Source organism: Rhizomucor pusillus, assembly GCF_041956525.1.
Source record: "Rhizomucor pusillus strain CBS 183.67 unplaced genomic scaffold VTP01scaffold_14, whole genome shotgun sequence".
Classification (NCBI taxonomy): Eukaryota; Fungi; Mucoromycota; class Mucoromycetes; order Mucorales; family Lichtheimiaceae; genus Rhizomucor; species Rhizomucor pusillus.
This window is the reverse complement of record NW_027192156.1, coordinates 322,517-337,538: the sequence shown is the minus strand read 5'-3', so window position 1 is coordinate 337,538 and position 15,022 is coordinate 322,517. Positions and strand designations below refer to the sequence as shown.

Here is a 15,022-nt window from a genome sequence, read left to right as displayed (position 1 = left end):
ATTCGTGTGTAGGAATCGCGGCGCGGAAAAGGGGTGGAAAGGCTAACAATGATCTGGAGTATTATACGCTGCTACTAAATCGCACACTTTATTATTTCCCTTGCTGCCAAAAAGATAATAAATTTCATCTGCAAAAATTACAAGCCAATTTTTTCACTTGCGAGTTTTACGCTTTTGCCTTGGACGGGATGTAGATGCTTTGGCCTCGCTATCATCATCTTCCTGCTGCTGCTGTTTCCGCTTGCGGTTCTCGCTTTGTTTGATAAATTTGTCGCCTTTAATATCTTCTTCTTCTTCTTCCGACACGTCTTCGCCGTAGTCGACTTCTTCCTCAAAGAGTTCATTTTCAATGTCTTCAGCTGGCGCTGCAGGCGCGGCTTTCTTGATCGGTGCGCCTGCCACGTGGAACAACGTCGGATGGGTCTCGGAATTATACCTATTAGATAGACATATTAGTTTCTCGCTGTCGTATTCTGCACCGCACAAGGATCACTTGCAGTTTTGTAAACGTTGTCTTTGCCTTTGCCGAAAGCTGGGACATGGGTTTCTTTGGTCCTACGTGGAGATCGCTCAACGCTTCAAGGTTTTCTCTGTCCAGATAGTAATTATCCATAATTCGCATCGCGTCGTCGTACTCTTCCTGGAGAAATGTATCATTGATATCAAATACATTGCTTTGATGTGGGAGGAGCATGAAGGTCTTTCGTTACCTCCTTGATATTGCCAAAGATGCGATCGCTCAGTGTCGGGACATAGTTTGCCCTGATTTCGGATCTGTTTGCAGAGGTATGGACGCGCATACGATTGCGGATATCATTCAGCAAGCGGTTGTGTTTCATGGCTTTTGAGTTCTGGCCCAGCCACGACGGGAAGAAAGGTTTGAAGCCAGCCAAGCTGCCTTCCATGTAGTAAGCGGGTCGTACGCATGAGAATATGGAATGCACAGGCATAAGCGAGTATTGCTGGACAGATCTAAAGGTAATTGAACAAGCAACGCGTTAAAATTATCAATGAGCATAAATGGATATCAACGCCGTCGTACCCGTGGATCTTTGTGTCAATCAAGTCTCCATCTGCGATTGCTTCAGCAGCCTGAGCTATCAATTTAAGCTTATTGCATTCAATGTCGCTTGGGTTTTGGCTTTTGGCTGTTCTGGCCGCCTTTCCGGGATCGCTCTTGATGTAACTGTCCTATTTATATTTACAATGAATGGATTAATAGAAATCTCCCATGTAACCCGACTTTGATACTTGCAAACATCATCAGATGTGAAAGGGAATAGTCGTGGAAATAAATCTCGTATTTTTCATTCAAGCTTTTGCTTCTCCAACTTGCACCGCTCAGCAAAGCAATTGGAATCTCAAAAATAGTCATTTGCGTATATTTCTCGTTACTCTTTCCACTAGAAAAGCATGTGAATCAATTTATATCACGTAAAACGACAACCTGGCATATTTACAGTAATTTGGCTTCATCGTAATTGAGACTACTCTTTGAGATCCGATACGTTGACAGGATATTGATAATCTGTCGTAGATCATTCCGGGTTGCTTGCACAAGCTCATCGATGGCATTTGGTTGAATGTTGAGTTTCTCTCTAAGTCTTCCATTAATACAGTGCATTAAACCTATCAGGAGTCCAAGTACTCACCTGTGTGCAATAGTCATGATACGTGATCTTAACTGTTGGGCAGGTGTTCTGCAATATTTATGATTGGTGGTTAATGTTCATTCTCATCTCAGAATATTCGCCGTAGCAAATACATACCTCTTGAAACGTGCATCGTAGCATACGCGAAGCAGAGGCTGTATCTTTTGAGCGCGGACGTCGTTGCAGATACAAATAACAGGAATCTATAAAAATTAGGGGTGAGACCAGAACGATGAGATCAATCAATGATAGGACTCACCTTGGTTTTCCTAATCATTTGTGCCAACTCTGCAGATCCTCCCCGGTCACCGCTCGACATGCCATCAACTTCATCCATAATAAGGACAACCTTCTTGCCTTTTGGTGTAATTGTTTCCTGCTAGCCAAAGATGGTAACTTTCCAGCCAATAGCTATGGCATCCAATTAATCCAAACTTACTTGATCTGTTTGCTTTCCCTTATCTGCCCTGAAAAATTCCGTCATGGTTCTGTTATCAAGCATTTCCGTAATGTTTTCCTACATATTATTCAGTAAAAATGCGTGCATAAGACGATTGTATGTAAGCTCTTTACCTCTAGAACCTTCTTGCTGCGCACATCACTTGCATTGAATTCGAGCGGTTCGTATCCATAAGTGCGAGCAACGACGTGAGCTGTTGTAGTCTTGCCAATGCCAGGAGGTCCACTCAGAAGCAACGCGCGGTAAGACGAAATGCCATCGTTGTCCTTGGTGATAGGAAATCCCTTCTCCATGCTCGATTGCCTGCACCAAAACGTTTTAGTTTAACTTTCAAAAAGTATCACGTCTGCTGCTTCACTGACCAGTTTTCCATCCAAGCCGAAATTTTGCGGACGAGTTCCTTGTTACCTATAATATCCTTAATTGTCTTTGGTTTATATTTTTCTGTCCACAAGTTAGAGTTAGAAGTGGGATCACCCGCTCTGGTAAAAAAAAAGTTCAGAGAATGAGGATGATATTATGTGTATGTCACATATATCAACTGACTTTTCTGGCTCAGCTGTTTGCAGCTGTTCTTCGGCGTGGGCTTTTGCTGCTGCTGTTTTACCCTTTGCAGCAATTCCTTTCGCCTTGCCTTTTGCAGGCGCGGGTTCATCGTAGCTCTTGGCTTTCTCAGTTTTGAAGAGCTCATAGAAATCATCTTCGTCCAAAATTTTGGTGCCCAACTGTTTTGCTTTTGCAGTCTTTGTCTCGCCCGCATCGCGCCCTCTGAGTAAGAATGTTGTCTTGCCGCTCACGGCTCCTGTTATCCGTCTACAATTTTGTACCACATCAATTTCTGTGCATACCAACTCTAGATTCCTCGTTGGCCTTACCCTCCGTAACGTTTGATCAGATCCGAAGCGGTCTCCTTTGTCATGGTTTCTAGCTCTCCAGACAAGACGAACGTATAGCCTCCCAAACAATTCTCCTCTCCCACCGGCAAAGGTCGGGTGCCGAGCGCGCGAGGTCCTTCTCGGTTAAGTGCTTGGTAGAAATTCTTCTTCTTATTCTTGTTATCGCCGGCATCCTCCTGCTCCTTATCTTTTTCTTTCTGTTTTTGTTTGGTATTTCGTGCGGTTCTTGCAATTGCCGGTGCTTCCTGTTCTTCATCTTCAAATCCTTCAATGGGTTCGAAATAATCATCATCATCATTCTTTTTCTTCCTCTTCTTTGGTGCTGCCGCTGCTGCTGCTGCCTTTGTCGCAACGTTGCTAGATGTATCTGCTGCTTTCAATGGTTTTTCCTCCTTCTTCACTGCATCGTCCTCGTTGTGTTGTTTGCGCTTTCGAGTCTCTGCGGATTGCTTCGCTCTGCTTTTTGCCATAATTAGATACTGCTACTGCGGGCGGGCAAGAAGCACAAACAAGAAAGAAACGTACGAGGTTTCTGCTGACTTTCCAGCCTTGGCTTTATCTACCCCAGCAAACGTCAGCGTATTGCGTAAAACTGTGACGATGGGTTTGCGTTATTTACCGGAATCTCTAGTGGTGGTCTGCTGCTGCTGCGAAGCGCGTCGGGAGCAAGAGAGTTAATAATGGATTGATCACATAGCCAAGATTATGTACACGCAATTCCCCACCTTCTTTGCTTGATTTGCGGGCGTGAAGAACTTTTCGATACCCATGGCTGACAGGCGAGATCAAAAAAGTGTGAAATGCTTGCTACTCTATGCTGTCCTTCGCAGGAATTTTTTCGTTCGCGCGCGCGCGGCGGGGGGGGGGACGGCGGGGCTGTGATTTAACAAAAATCATGTTAAAGGTTGCATCGTTTAAACAAACTTTATACTTTTTGTAAAGATACATTTCTATGATGTGGTTTGTATACAGGTGAAGGAATGTGTTTGTGGATTGAAGAAGAAGAAGGGTTCTTTCTCTGAGGGAGAGAGATAAAAGTAATCTATTTAGTGGCAGTGGCAGCGGCAGCACCCTTGGTGGCACTGGAGACTGCATTCATGAAGGCGATTTTCTGTTCCATGTTGTAGCTAGCATTGCTGCCTACAAGCACACTCAGTGATTCAGCGTTGACTACAGGTGCCCACTGTAAATCCTTGGAGACATCAAAGTAGCGCTGATACTCTCCAGATTGCACTTCTGGTACGGGTTCAGATGGCGACGAAGCGGCAACGGCGGTGGTTTCCTCCAAAGAAGACATCAAGTTCCAATCGATATCCTGATCAATAAACGTGGTTACTCGTCGGACAGGCTGGTTGGCTGCTCTGTTCGATGATTGCAAGGAAGATCGTCGCTGCTGCTGTCTCTCGCGAGGAGTTCTGTTGTTATTGCCGCCCTGGGCAGCCTTTTGCTGCTGCTGCTGACGTGCTCTTTGTTGCTGTTGTCTCTGTCTCGGTTGGAAACGTTTATTGTTGTTGTTGTTGTTGTTTCTTTGCGATCGCGGTGCGCTGGCAGCTGCAGCTGCGTCTCCGGGAGCATCGTCAAACTGGCCTGGTGCGAACTTTTGTTTGCTGCTGCCGGTTGGAAGTTTCCTGCTTTCTGCGCCTTTGACAAACTTTTGCAAGGGATCTGATACTTGTAATTCGGGTACACCGCGGCCGGCACCTCGCAAACGAGCAGACAAAGGTGCTTTGAGTTGCTGCTGCTGCTGCTGCTGCTGCTGCTGCTGTTGTTGTTGTTGTCCTTGAGCCGGAGCGGCCTGGACTTGGGTGGTAGCAGTAGACTGTGGACGAATGAACAGCTGAGGTAGCGGGCGACGCAGTGCTCCCAACGTTGCGGTAGACGATCGTAGCATGTTTCGTGAAGGAGGGCTGTTTCAAGAAAAAATGCCAAACTTGCCTGGCGGCTGGTCAGACAGTTTCAAAGTCACGATCGCCGCCAGCCAGCCAGCCAGCCAACACTGAATTGGATTTCAGTAACCGACATGGCTACTAGTAACAGTTCCCATCTTTGTGTAGTTTACTGATTGAATGTTCTGCACAGATAGAGAGGCGACTGATATCAAAGGTAAGAAGATCAGCCTGTCTCAACAGTAGAGTGAGTTCACTCCATATTTTTTTCATGCCACAAAATGCAAAAGACAGTGTGTGTATTTATTTAGTATCTAGAGATGTCTTCAGAATGCCAAGTGGGGAGATATTGAAGCGATGCAGGCCCTACGGGAGGAAGGTGTTGAGCGCTGTGCAGCTGGTGCGAATGATGATGATGAGGCGGAGGCAGCGGAGGCTGATAAGTGAGCGTGTATGTCGGGTACTCTACGGATGCTATCGAGGGCAGTGAGGAGGAAAGCATCGCACTCGGGCTTGCAAAAGGAGAGTGTTTGCTGCCGTGGTCAAGTACAGACGGCGTTGTTGATTTATGTTGGTGGTGTTCAGGTGCTAGCGCTAAGAATGTAGGAGACATAGTGCGTTGTGAGTTCTTTTCGTAATCGATGCTGTCTGCGGTCGATAAAGAAGATGAAGAGGAGGATGTTGTGTTGTGAGTAGCGTAGTAACTGGTGGGACGGCATGGATCTGGCGTAGTAGGCGAAGTATGTGCTTCCAGCTCGCAATATTGCTTCTGCTGTTGCTGCTGCTGCTGTTGTTGTTGCAGACTTGACGAGTCGGCCGACGCATTGGTTTTTCGGTCGGTGTCAGACTCATCAGCAGTGTACTTGACAGCTGGTTTCCCCAGGAGCTGCTCCTTGTCCCTTTTCTGTTGCAGTTTCTGTCTTTTTTTGATGTGAGTTCTGTGGTGAGCATGCAGGTTGTCGGACCGACTGAATCGTTTGCCACATCCTGGAAAAGGGCACGCATGCGGCCGTTCGCCAGTGTGCACCAGCATATGTCGTTTCAAGTGTTCAAACCGTTTGAAGCTCCAGCCACAATTTGGATAGATACACACATGCTTGTTGCTTTTCGTAGACGGTGCCATAGCAGGCGCTAGGTGCTGCTGCTGTTGCTGCTGCTGCTGTTGTTGTTGTTGTTGTTGCTGATGCTGTGGCGGTTGCGGCTGTGTATGCATTTGTTATATTTTTAAAGTGAAAAGAAAGAAAAGAGAGGAGGAAAGTAAAGGGGAAAAAAGGGAAATGATACGAAAGTCTGTTTACTTGAAAGCCAAGAATTAAGTGATGTGGAATCACCAGTGGCGAAAGAAACCAGCGGTCCAAATCATGATGCACAGCAGCATATTGCTGCAAGGAGCAAAAAGATATTCCTTCTTGGAGTTTTCATTTGGAGCAAGAAAAAAATTATTGTTCGCAAATGTATGGATGGCAGCCAACAAGCAGCAGCAACACATTGCGCAAAGGCAGCAGCAGCAGCCAAGTATAAGCTTTCCTTTTTTTTCGCCACGTCCCTAGGATCGAATGTCTGCAATTGGATATATTATGCATGAGATTGATTTGAAAAATATCCACAAGTATGGGTACTTTATCCCATCTTTCTATTTTATTTATCACCATGCGCTAGTATCCCGCCTTGCCTTTATTTGACAAGAAGAGAAAAAACCATCGTTTATACTCGCTTTTCAAAAGAAAGGAAATGGGAAAAGAGCCAAATACCGTCAAGGTTGCGACATCCCTCATCTAGGTAGAAATATGGTGCGTGCATATACGTGTATCTGTAGGAGGTGGTGGAGGAGGATCAAGGGATAAAGCATGGTTTGAGGTTGCAGCGTATGTAAATAATACACTTTGAATGTGAAAGGCTCTAATAGGTGATCGATTTCCTGCAGCAGCAAAAGCAGCCTTTCCGGCGCGGTCCCCCAAGAATCCGGAGGGCCCATCACTCACGCCATGCAGCTATAGAAGGATTTAGCGCATATATACATTCTTTTCAGAAGAACTCGGGGTTCATCACCCCCCTCCCCCTATCCGCTCCCGTCATTGCTTTCAATAAACTATACATGGAGTTCCTTCCTTTTTTCCTTTTTCTTTACATATTCAGGCTGCATGAAAATTCAACAGAGTTTTGCAATCCACGTCGGACACATGATGTGAACCATGTGCGTGTATCTGTAGACGTAATTAAATTAACGATTTTCGTACACCGTTGCAGCAGCATCTATGACAGCACATTGCCACATTTCTTTTGGTCCCTATGTAGATGACACTGATCCCTTGTGACAGAAAAGCGACGGAAAACATAGTGACCCCTGATAACATTTATTGATGTTCAAAAACCCAGCACTACCAGTTTGCCTTTATCTATTCCATTTCCAAACCTATTGCCGATAAGGCTTTTTTTATAAAGACGAACCGTTGTAGTTTCCGTAACTACGTATTTCGGTTTGATTGTTATTCATGAGTAAATGAAAGCGGAGGCTGGATCAGCACGAGGGCAGCTGGAATCTGCAAAGGCTTGCATGCAACGGCGAGGCATGGCCCACGCATTTTTTAGACTCCATCTACAGACCTGTCTCGCACCGCTGAAGATGCAATGTGAACAAAAGTCGATAGGATGAATGATGGTTACGTCGAATGTTTCCAAAAGTTATTTCTTAAGGAATTTCTAGATCGCAATATGACGACATCCTACCCATAGATATGTTCATTAGATCTGATCATGTGCAGCGGGAAACCGCACGGCAAGCCAAGACGAAATGATGATGAATGTAAGCATTTGACAGCCAAGCATCCCTTCTTCAACAATACATGTGACAAACGCCGATTCTTACAAGACTGGAGTGATAATGCAAAGAAAAGAAGCTGCCAGCGCAAGCATTTATTTACGTTTTTTCTTATCATCCTCTTCCTCCTCTTCTCCTTCTTGGAAAATTGGTTTTGGTTGTGTCCGCTTATACACTACAGTCGTATCGCAAGTTAGAACACAATGAATTCTGTTAATAATGTAGGACTTACAGTTGCTGACCCACATGGGTTCCTTTTCAGCAATCTCAGCATATTTGAGCAATGCTTCTCGAGGATCCTCGTCTGTAAAGGACAAATAGGTTTAGTATATAGCAGAACTAGAGTAGAATTTCTCATCTTTACCTCTTGTAGTATCCTTTCCGAAGCTGGCAATAACTGCTTGCTGCTCGTTGATGCCCACTTTGCCGCCTTTGCCCGGACCTTTGACAGGCAGTTCTGAAGACAGATCATTAGCATTTCATACTCATTCTACCTACTTTTTTTCATACCTGGTCGATGCGAAGCTTTCGGATCTTCCCGAAGCTTCTCTCTCTTCCGTTTCGAGCTTCTTGGCTGATCGTCCTTGAATAACGGAAGGGCGTGTGGTGTAATGATAGGTCGATCAATTTCATAATCATCGACAGCTCTCTTCTTTGGCTCCTTGACAACGCACAGTTTAGCCCCGCGAACCGAGTGATCTGGACTATAGAATACGTGGACCGAGCCATCAGCGCTTCCAGTAACAATCTACATCAAAAGATGTCAGGAAAAAAAGAAAACATGCATGGAATAGATAATAATACCTGATTGATACGGGGATGCCATAGGACTCTGACTACACTTGATTGCGTTATACCTGAGATCCAAGTTAATAAACAATGTATCTTGAATAATCTTCGGTGGTAACTTACTCATTGTTCTTCTAATTTCCAATGTTTGACGATCTAGCATGACTAGCTTTCCATATCCTTGACCCTTCGGTACCGATGTACCTAGAAAATGATGTAAATGAACCATTCCAATCTGAAAAGCGATGCTATTCCACATACCAGTCATAATCAGCCGTTCATCCGGGCTGAAAATGACGTTTGTCTCTGGATTAATGGATTCCAAGTTTTCTGCGACATTGACAGGTTTCTTGCTGTTGCGTATATCCCACACTGTACAAAAGTGGATATTAGTAACAATAGTTTATCTTTGTTAAACTTGTTCCGAACCTTTTACAGTATCATCGCCGCCTCGGCTTACGAGTGTATGTCCATCTCGCGCAAACACCAGCGACGAAGTCTCTGTAAGTTTCTGGTGTGCATTGTCTATTGAGATGGATGGTCTAATGTATGGACCGTCGGCGCCCCAGATCTGTATAGTGCCATCCATGAATGCACCTGTGATCATTTTTCCATCCAAGCTGTACGTCATGGTGGTAGCGGCAGACCGGCCTCCTCGCTCCCGGGACTTGTGCACAATGACAGACTTTTGCTTCCGCTTTCTATCGACATCCCAAATACGTATCGTGCCATCTTTGGAAGATGTTGCAAAGTATTGCCGATCCTTTGGATGCCATGCGCCTGACGTTAACGCAGCAACGTGGCCATCGGTGTGTCGTAAGTCTCGAATGTACGGATCCCCCTTGACGTATTCGCACAGCTCGCTGCCTTCACGATCAAAAAGCTTCGCACGAGCCGTTCCGGAAATGACCAAAAACGAATCGCCGGTCAACGAATAATGGAGATCGTGTATCTGGTTGCCTTCGCAAGGTTCGATGCTCCGGAACGGCCGGAACGTTTGATTCATGCCTGCAAAATCCCAAAACTTTAATTCGTAATCGTAACCTCCCGTAATAAGACGCGACCCTGAAGGATCCAGTGCAAGCGCTGTAACAGCTCGTGTGTGGTCCATGAGTTTGATCTCGTGCGATATCGGCAAGATATCTGCTTCAGGTTCATCATCGTCTGACAAATCGTCCTCATCGTCAGTGTCACTCTCTGCTGCTTTTCGTTTCTGCGCTTGCGCCGGTGCTGCTGTTACTTCTGCTTTTTTAGTTTCAGGTTCAGGTAGAGCAGCTTGTTCGGTCTCTGGCTGCTTGTCAATCGCCGGCGAGGCAGCTTCCTGGCAAATGGTTAGATCGTACTGATCAAGTATGAAAAAATTCAGGGATTATCTTACTTGACGCTTTGTCTTTGCAAACTTTTCTGCTAAATTGTTTTGTGTTTGCTTTTTACCAAACGATGTTGGAAGAAAATCACGAAGAAAGTCCTCTGCGTTTGACATTAAAGCAAGTGAAGAGCAGGAGAAAGGGCGGGACGGCGGGCCGAAAGCGCCGCTGCTCCTATCTCGGGAATCACAAGGTCCTCCTCTCTTTGTTCCCAAACCCCACACACTCGTTCTTTTGAAATGAGCGACAGTGCATATTTCGCAAAGGTACGCCGACGGCATGCAGCGTCTACTTGAGATACTCATGTCAAATCAAGGATGACCTGCAACCTGAAATTGCACCTTTACTTGAGACGTCATCGGACAATGTAGCGATCTTGCTGTATCCGGACGATCAGATCCTTGAGGATCAGCAGCAGAATCGTCGCGTACAAGCGAGGATGATATTCCAGCGAGCAGTTTCAAGCACTGTAGATTACATATTCAATGTAATTTGCTGGATACTTTGGACTTTTGCTTTAACTGTGCAGGCCATTGGCGGATTTATTGCAGAAAAGCTCTGGTATTCCAGCTGATCGGTAACATGCTGCTCCCACCACCCTCACCCTGCTATCTATATATCCTTGAAGAACGATCTATTCATAGTATATATCTATTCAACGAACCTTCTTTCTGTACATGCCGGTGCAGCTAAATCCTCGGAAAACAAGTCTGCACTACATATATATATTCTCTCCCCCTACTACATATCCATCATCATCGTCGGCGTATTTTTCTTTAATAGCAACTGCATCTATTATTTGTAATTTAGTCACGAGTGCCAGGTAAAGAACGGGAAAGCGGTGTGTATCTGTGACAGGGGAGGGAGGAGGGAGGAGTTTCGCTCGCACAGATCTTTGCTGGAACCTGTTCCTGGCAGCGGGTTCCAGAAACAGACTTGTGGAACGATTCCCATTGTCTGTTCTTCCTTGTCTTCTTCTCCACCAGTCTCCCCCTTTTTTTGCCATCGAATTTTTTCCCGGTTACCCGGGATTACGACGTACCGCGCACCGTGTATGATGAGGAGTGAGGCCCTGGACGTTGGTAGCCTCTGACGGGAGATCCGCGCACGTAAAACCTCCTTTCGAACACCAAACTAGTATTAGTCTGGCACTACTCCGGTTGGACTGTGCGAGCAGGGCGATGTGGTTGGTTCATCAAAGTTGCAAAGCTAAATTAGCGAGAGCGGCCGCGTGGTGTGAAGTTTGTGTGTGTGTGTGTGTGTGTGTATCTGCGCTTTTTTAGTTTGCAGCCCATGCCCCCAAAATAGCTGCCAGAAAGGAACGAGCTTACCCTGTTTCGGCCATTACGGGTGAGTCTAACGAACTGTATGGTGTGTGTGTGTGTCAATTCGAACAACAGCACCGCCCAAAATTTCTCAACCGGTCTAGGCTTTTCTTCTTCTTCTCCCTTCTTCCTTTCTTCCTTTTTTTTGATACTTGTTCTTTTGTCCCCTTCCACTCCAGCAAAAATGAATATTTTGAAATCACGTATCTGGATAAATCAACCGTCGCCGACACCATCGGCTCATTTCTTATCACTGCCCAAAGAAATTCTTTTCGACATTATCTCCTACACCGCAACAACCGATGATGACAGCAGCAATGCACTTTACCCGCCTTCTCTGACACAGCTGTCTCTAACTTGCCGATATCTGCATTACTTCATTCACAAAGATCCTTGGCGGTTAAAAACACTGTGGCCTCGAACGTTTCGATCTCGATTCGATACAGATGCCATTGTTCGTAGACGTTTGCATCGGCGTATCCATTGGCAATGTGCTTTCGAAGAACGCTGCAGGGTCCTTTTCTCTTGTCGGAACATCGCCGCGCTCATCATTACGGAGAAGACGCATGACATACAGCAGCAAACGCAGCAGCAGCAGCAAGACCTCGCGCGACTTTTGGATAATGTTGATTGGCAAATAATCTGGACTATAATTACGGAGCATGGCAAGCAAACAAGCACTAAAAAATTAGCGAGCTCAGTCAGACATGAACCTAACCAAACTTTTACTTTCTCTCTCTCTCTTTTAGATGCATTGAACATCTATCGGCTTTTCGATTTCAAGGTTCCTTTGGTCGCTGGGGCTGCGTTTCAATTGGGATATATTCGTGATCGAGAAGTCTATCCAGTGGTATTGCCGATTTTATCCCTCCTCGTCAATTATGGTAAGTGCAATTGCTATCTGCGCGCGCTTAACGACGGGACGACCTAAATTTTTTAGACTTTTGTATCACTCGGTTTTTCACTTCACCTGCGACACCTCACACCGTATCACGGGAACTGAGCCTCTTTGCTTACAACTTTGATGCAGACACACTCATCACTAAACACTATTTACCTTCAACCTTACTGCCATCCCCGCCATCACTCGATAATACCAGCAATGACTCTGCAACTTTATCATCATTAGCATCATCATCATCACCATCATCAACGCATGCACCACTGACATTCTATCCAGCGCAGGACCCGCTGACATCTGCATTCCATCTGTTCTTTGCCACTGTTTTCGCAACCCACCCAGCACCGTATCGAGACATTCCCAATTGCTCACCTATTCCTTTGTTTCCTCTGGCTTCTGAGATGTTTGACGTTGAATACCTTCGACGATACGAACGTTTTCTTCTTCGATCATCCAATCTTGATGTTGAAAATATCTACCAGGATTCCGGGTTTGCATTGCCCGGACGGCATATCAGCGAAGCACACTTGATTGAAGGCGAATGGATGGGATACTACTCATTTCTCGACATTGAAGACACGGCCGGGAGTGCTGGTCCAGAGACTACCGCAGCGGAAGACTGGTTCGATGGACCAATGCGCCTGAAACTCTGGATCGTTCCTCTCGACGAGCAGCAGCAAACTGAAGAGGAGGAATTGAAACTCGATCCTCGCAAACCGTTCCCGGACAGACATCTCCGTAAATACCCATTGACGCGGTTCGAAGGCACGGGTGTCGATAACGAAGGTCCCTTCACTGTCACTGGCCTCGCCGACGATACCGAGGAAGGCCAGATCACCTGGGAAAAAACGTACACCGAATCCGGCGAAACTTGGGAGTACGCCGGCAGGTTCATCCTTCCTATGGGCCTGTGTGGTCGCTGGGGCGACGAGCAATACGGAGGGCCTTGGTGGATATGGAAAGTCACAACCGATAACATGCCTCCTCACGTTGTTGCTTCATCATCCTCTACACTCCCAAATTCATCAAACCATTCCTTAAAATAATCGACCCTTTGTGTGTATACGTATACTGTCTAATTCATTCTCACATTCTGCCTTGTTCTTTGCATTTATGACTGCATGCTGCAAGAATAAACTTTCTGTTGCATCCCATCACAAAGGTACATAACCTTTGTGCCTCGCTGATATTGCTCTGAAAATTGAACATCAGTTGTTGGTTTGGTTGGCCTTTCCTAATCTGGATTTCAACCCCGCCAGTCTTGAAACCGTCGTCCTGGAGACATTGTATGATCCTCCTCTCCTCGAAACTGAAGTAAAAGGTAGGCATCCATCCATCAATCCATCCCATATACAGACTGCGCGATGCATCATGTCAAAGAGAAAAAGAAAGAAAGAGAGCCCTTACGAACGCTACGATCGTCAACGGCAAAAATTACCAGTGTGTCGCTTTGGAGTCAATTCTTGCAATACGTTTCTTCTCAATCGAAATTCGCCCGACGCTCGGTCGAATGATAAAATGGAACGCCTTTGAATGATGCTCGCAGTCAGCATTGGGAGGGAGGGAGAAAAGCTAGAATGCGTAATAGTTGACTAAGTGTATGTAATTCAAATAGTTTCAACATGGTTACTCCCTTGGTGAGACACAAGATTGTCAAGAAGCGCACTGCTCCCTTCAAGCGCCACCAGTCCGACCGCTTCAAGCGTGTTGATGTAAGTATATCGTATCTTTTTTCAGGAGAAAGAAATGGTAGTATAGTGTACCCTACTTGACTGACACGTTACATTGTAGGAATCCTGGAGAAAGCCCAAGGGTATCGATAACGCCATGCGCCGTCGTTTCCGCGGCCAGGCCCCCATGCCCAAGATCGGCTACGGCTCTGACAAGAAGACTCGCCACCTTTTGCCTAACGGTTTCTTGAAGTTCACCGTCAAGAACGTCAAGGAGCTCGAGTTGCTCTTGATGCACAACCGCACCTATGCTGCCGAGATTGCTCACAACATCTCCTCCCAGAAGCGCATCCAGATCCTCGAACGCGCCGCTCAGCTTAATGTCAAGGTCATCAACGCCGGTGCCCGTCTGCGATCCCAGGAGTAAACCATTGATTATCATCAAATACAGTTTCGTCTCTATTTTCTTGATGATCACATTTAAGGATTATGATGGTGGAATGTGGAGGAGAGAGTTGCATGCTGTTGTCAAAAACTATGGGTGCAGGATAATGCAGGGAGAAGTGGAATATGGCAGATTTGTAAGGGGAATCTTTTAGATATCAGCATTATCATTATCGTCATTCTGTTGCTGCTGCTGCTGCTTGCTCTTCTTATTCTTCTTCTTTTTGCTCTTCTTATTTGCGCGCTCGTTCATGATCGCCGACAAGAAATCAGTATCTGTCGGTTTCTTGGTATCCTGCACGACCGCTGTCCGAGAATCTTCTTCATTGTCATCATCATCATCGTCGTCCTGCGGTCTACGTCGCTTTCTCCCACTCTCATCCTTTCTTTTCCGTTGATTCTGGTTAAGTATCTTGTTCCTCAGTTGAATTTCTTGCTTCGAATTGCCCTGATGCCGGGTTGCTTCCTTGTGTGATAAGAACTTTGCACCGAGACCTAGTCTGTATTTCACAACACCATTAGCTCCAGTGGCATCACTTTATCGCTCTTGCTTTTATCATACCTCTCTGGTCGTCCCGTGGAGTATTCCTCCTTTGTCTTTGTGTCATCTTCTGTATCTTCGATCTTGTCTCCAGGCTTGGGTGGTGGTAACCAAGACTCTACCAGAGACCGTGCAACACTGATTGAAGCATCGATCTGTGTCTGCAGAGTGTCATTGGTTTCAATGATCTCTTGCTCTTGCTGCTTTTTAGACATGTAAAATCAAAGAAAGAATTTTAGATCTCAGGCAATGATGAAGGGAAATAAAACTTGA

General features: G+C 45.8%; 8 protein-coding genes across 8 annotated transcripts; 3 read left to right on the top strand and 5 right to left on the bottom strand.

Moving 5' to 3' along the window:
• Positions 1 to 153: 153 nt before the first annotated feature.
• Positions 154 to 3,778, bottom strand: VTP01DRAFT_2821 (uncharacterized protein; the record flags this gene model as incomplete). Its single annotated transcript, XM_069381325.1, has 17 exons — positions 154 to 436; positions 498 to 640; positions 711 to 972; positions 1,043 to 1,191; positions 1,256 to 1,403; positions 1,461 to 1,598; positions 1,653 to 1,700; positions 1,770 to 1,855; positions 1,912 to 2,031; positions 2,092 to 2,169; positions 2,226 to 2,415; positions 2,475 to 2,594; positions 2,659 to 2,925; positions 2,988 to 3,464; positions 3,534 to 3,567; positions 3,628 to 3,655; positions 3,734 to 3,778. 17 exons carry the CDS (start codon positions 3,776 to 3,778, stop codon positions 154 to 156), a joined length of 2,616 nt encoding a protein of 871 aa, XP_069237028.1.
• A 272-nt stretch (positions 3,779 to 4,050) lies between these two features.
• On the bottom strand, positions 4,051 to 4,899 carry VTP01DRAFT_2820 (uncharacterized protein; the record flags this gene model as incomplete). Its single annotated transcript, XM_069381324.1, has 1 exon — positions 4,051 to 4,899. The coding sequence occupies one exon, from the start codon at positions 4,897 to 4,899 to the stop codon at positions 4,051 to 4,053; it is 849 nt and encodes a 282-aa protein (XP_069237027.1).
• Positions 4,900 to 5,201: 302 nt separating this feature from the next.
• VTP01DRAFT_2819 (uncharacterized protein) lies at positions 5,202 to 6,107 on the bottom strand (the record flags this gene model as incomplete). Its single annotated transcript, XM_069381322.1, has 1 exon — positions 5,202 to 6,107. One exon carries the CDS (start codon positions 6,105 to 6,107, stop codon positions 5,202 to 5,204), a length of 906 nt encoding a protein of 301 aa, XP_069237026.1.
• Positions 6,108 to 7,807: 1,700 nt separating this feature from the next.
• Positions 7,808 to 9,984, bottom strand: VTP01DRAFT_2818 (uncharacterized protein; the record flags this gene model as incomplete). Its single annotated transcript, XM_069381321.1, has 9 exons — positions 7,808 to 7,887; positions 7,945 to 8,016; positions 8,077 to 8,169; positions 8,223 to 8,460; positions 8,517 to 8,569; positions 8,625 to 8,705; positions 8,763 to 8,873; positions 8,931 to 9,822; positions 9,880 to 9,984. 9 exons carry the CDS (start codon positions 9,982 to 9,984, stop codon positions 7,808 to 7,810), a joined length of 1,725 nt encoding a protein of 574 aa, XP_069237025.1.
• A 123-nt stretch (positions 9,985 to 10,107) lies between these two features.
• On the top strand, positions 10,108 to 10,442 carry VTP01DRAFT_2817 (uncharacterized protein; the record flags this gene model as incomplete). Its single annotated transcript, XM_069381320.1, has 2 exons — positions 10,108 to 10,134; positions 10,185 to 10,442. 2 exons carry the CDS (start codon positions 10,108 to 10,110, stop codon positions 10,440 to 10,442), a joined length of 285 nt encoding a protein of 94 aa, XP_069237024.1.
• Positions 10,443 to 11,377: 935 nt separating this feature from the next.
• VTP01DRAFT_2816 (uncharacterized protein) lies at positions 11,378 to 13,140 on the top strand (the record flags this gene model as incomplete). Its single annotated transcript, XM_069381319.1, has 3 exons — positions 11,378 to 11,858; positions 11,943 to 12,077; positions 12,134 to 13,140. The coding sequence occupies 3 exons, from the start codon at positions 11,378 to 11,380 to the stop codon at positions 13,138 to 13,140; spliced, it is 1,623 nt and encodes a 540-aa protein (XP_069237023.1).
• A 576-nt stretch (positions 13,141 to 13,716) lies between these two features.
• On the top strand, positions 13,717 to 14,191 carry VTP01DRAFT_2815 (60S ribosomal protein eL32; the record flags this gene model as incomplete). The annotated part of the gene is made up of 2 exons (XM_069381318.1): positions 13,717 to 13,806; positions 13,886 to 14,191. 2 exons carry the CDS (start codon positions 13,717 to 13,719, stop codon positions 14,189 to 14,191), a joined length of 396 nt encoding a protein of 131 aa, XP_069237022.1.
• A 168-nt stretch (positions 14,192 to 14,359) lies between these two features.
• VTP01DRAFT_2814 (uncharacterized protein) lies at positions 14,360 to 14,964 on the bottom strand (the record flags this gene model as incomplete). The annotated part of the gene is made up of 2 exons (XM_069381317.1): positions 14,360 to 14,708; positions 14,771 to 14,964. The coding sequence occupies 2 exons, from the start codon at positions 14,962 to 14,964 to the stop codon at positions 14,360 to 14,362; spliced, it is 543 nt and encodes a 180-aa protein (XP_069237021.1).
• Between the last annotated feature and the right edge of the window lie 58 nt (positions 14,965 to 15,022).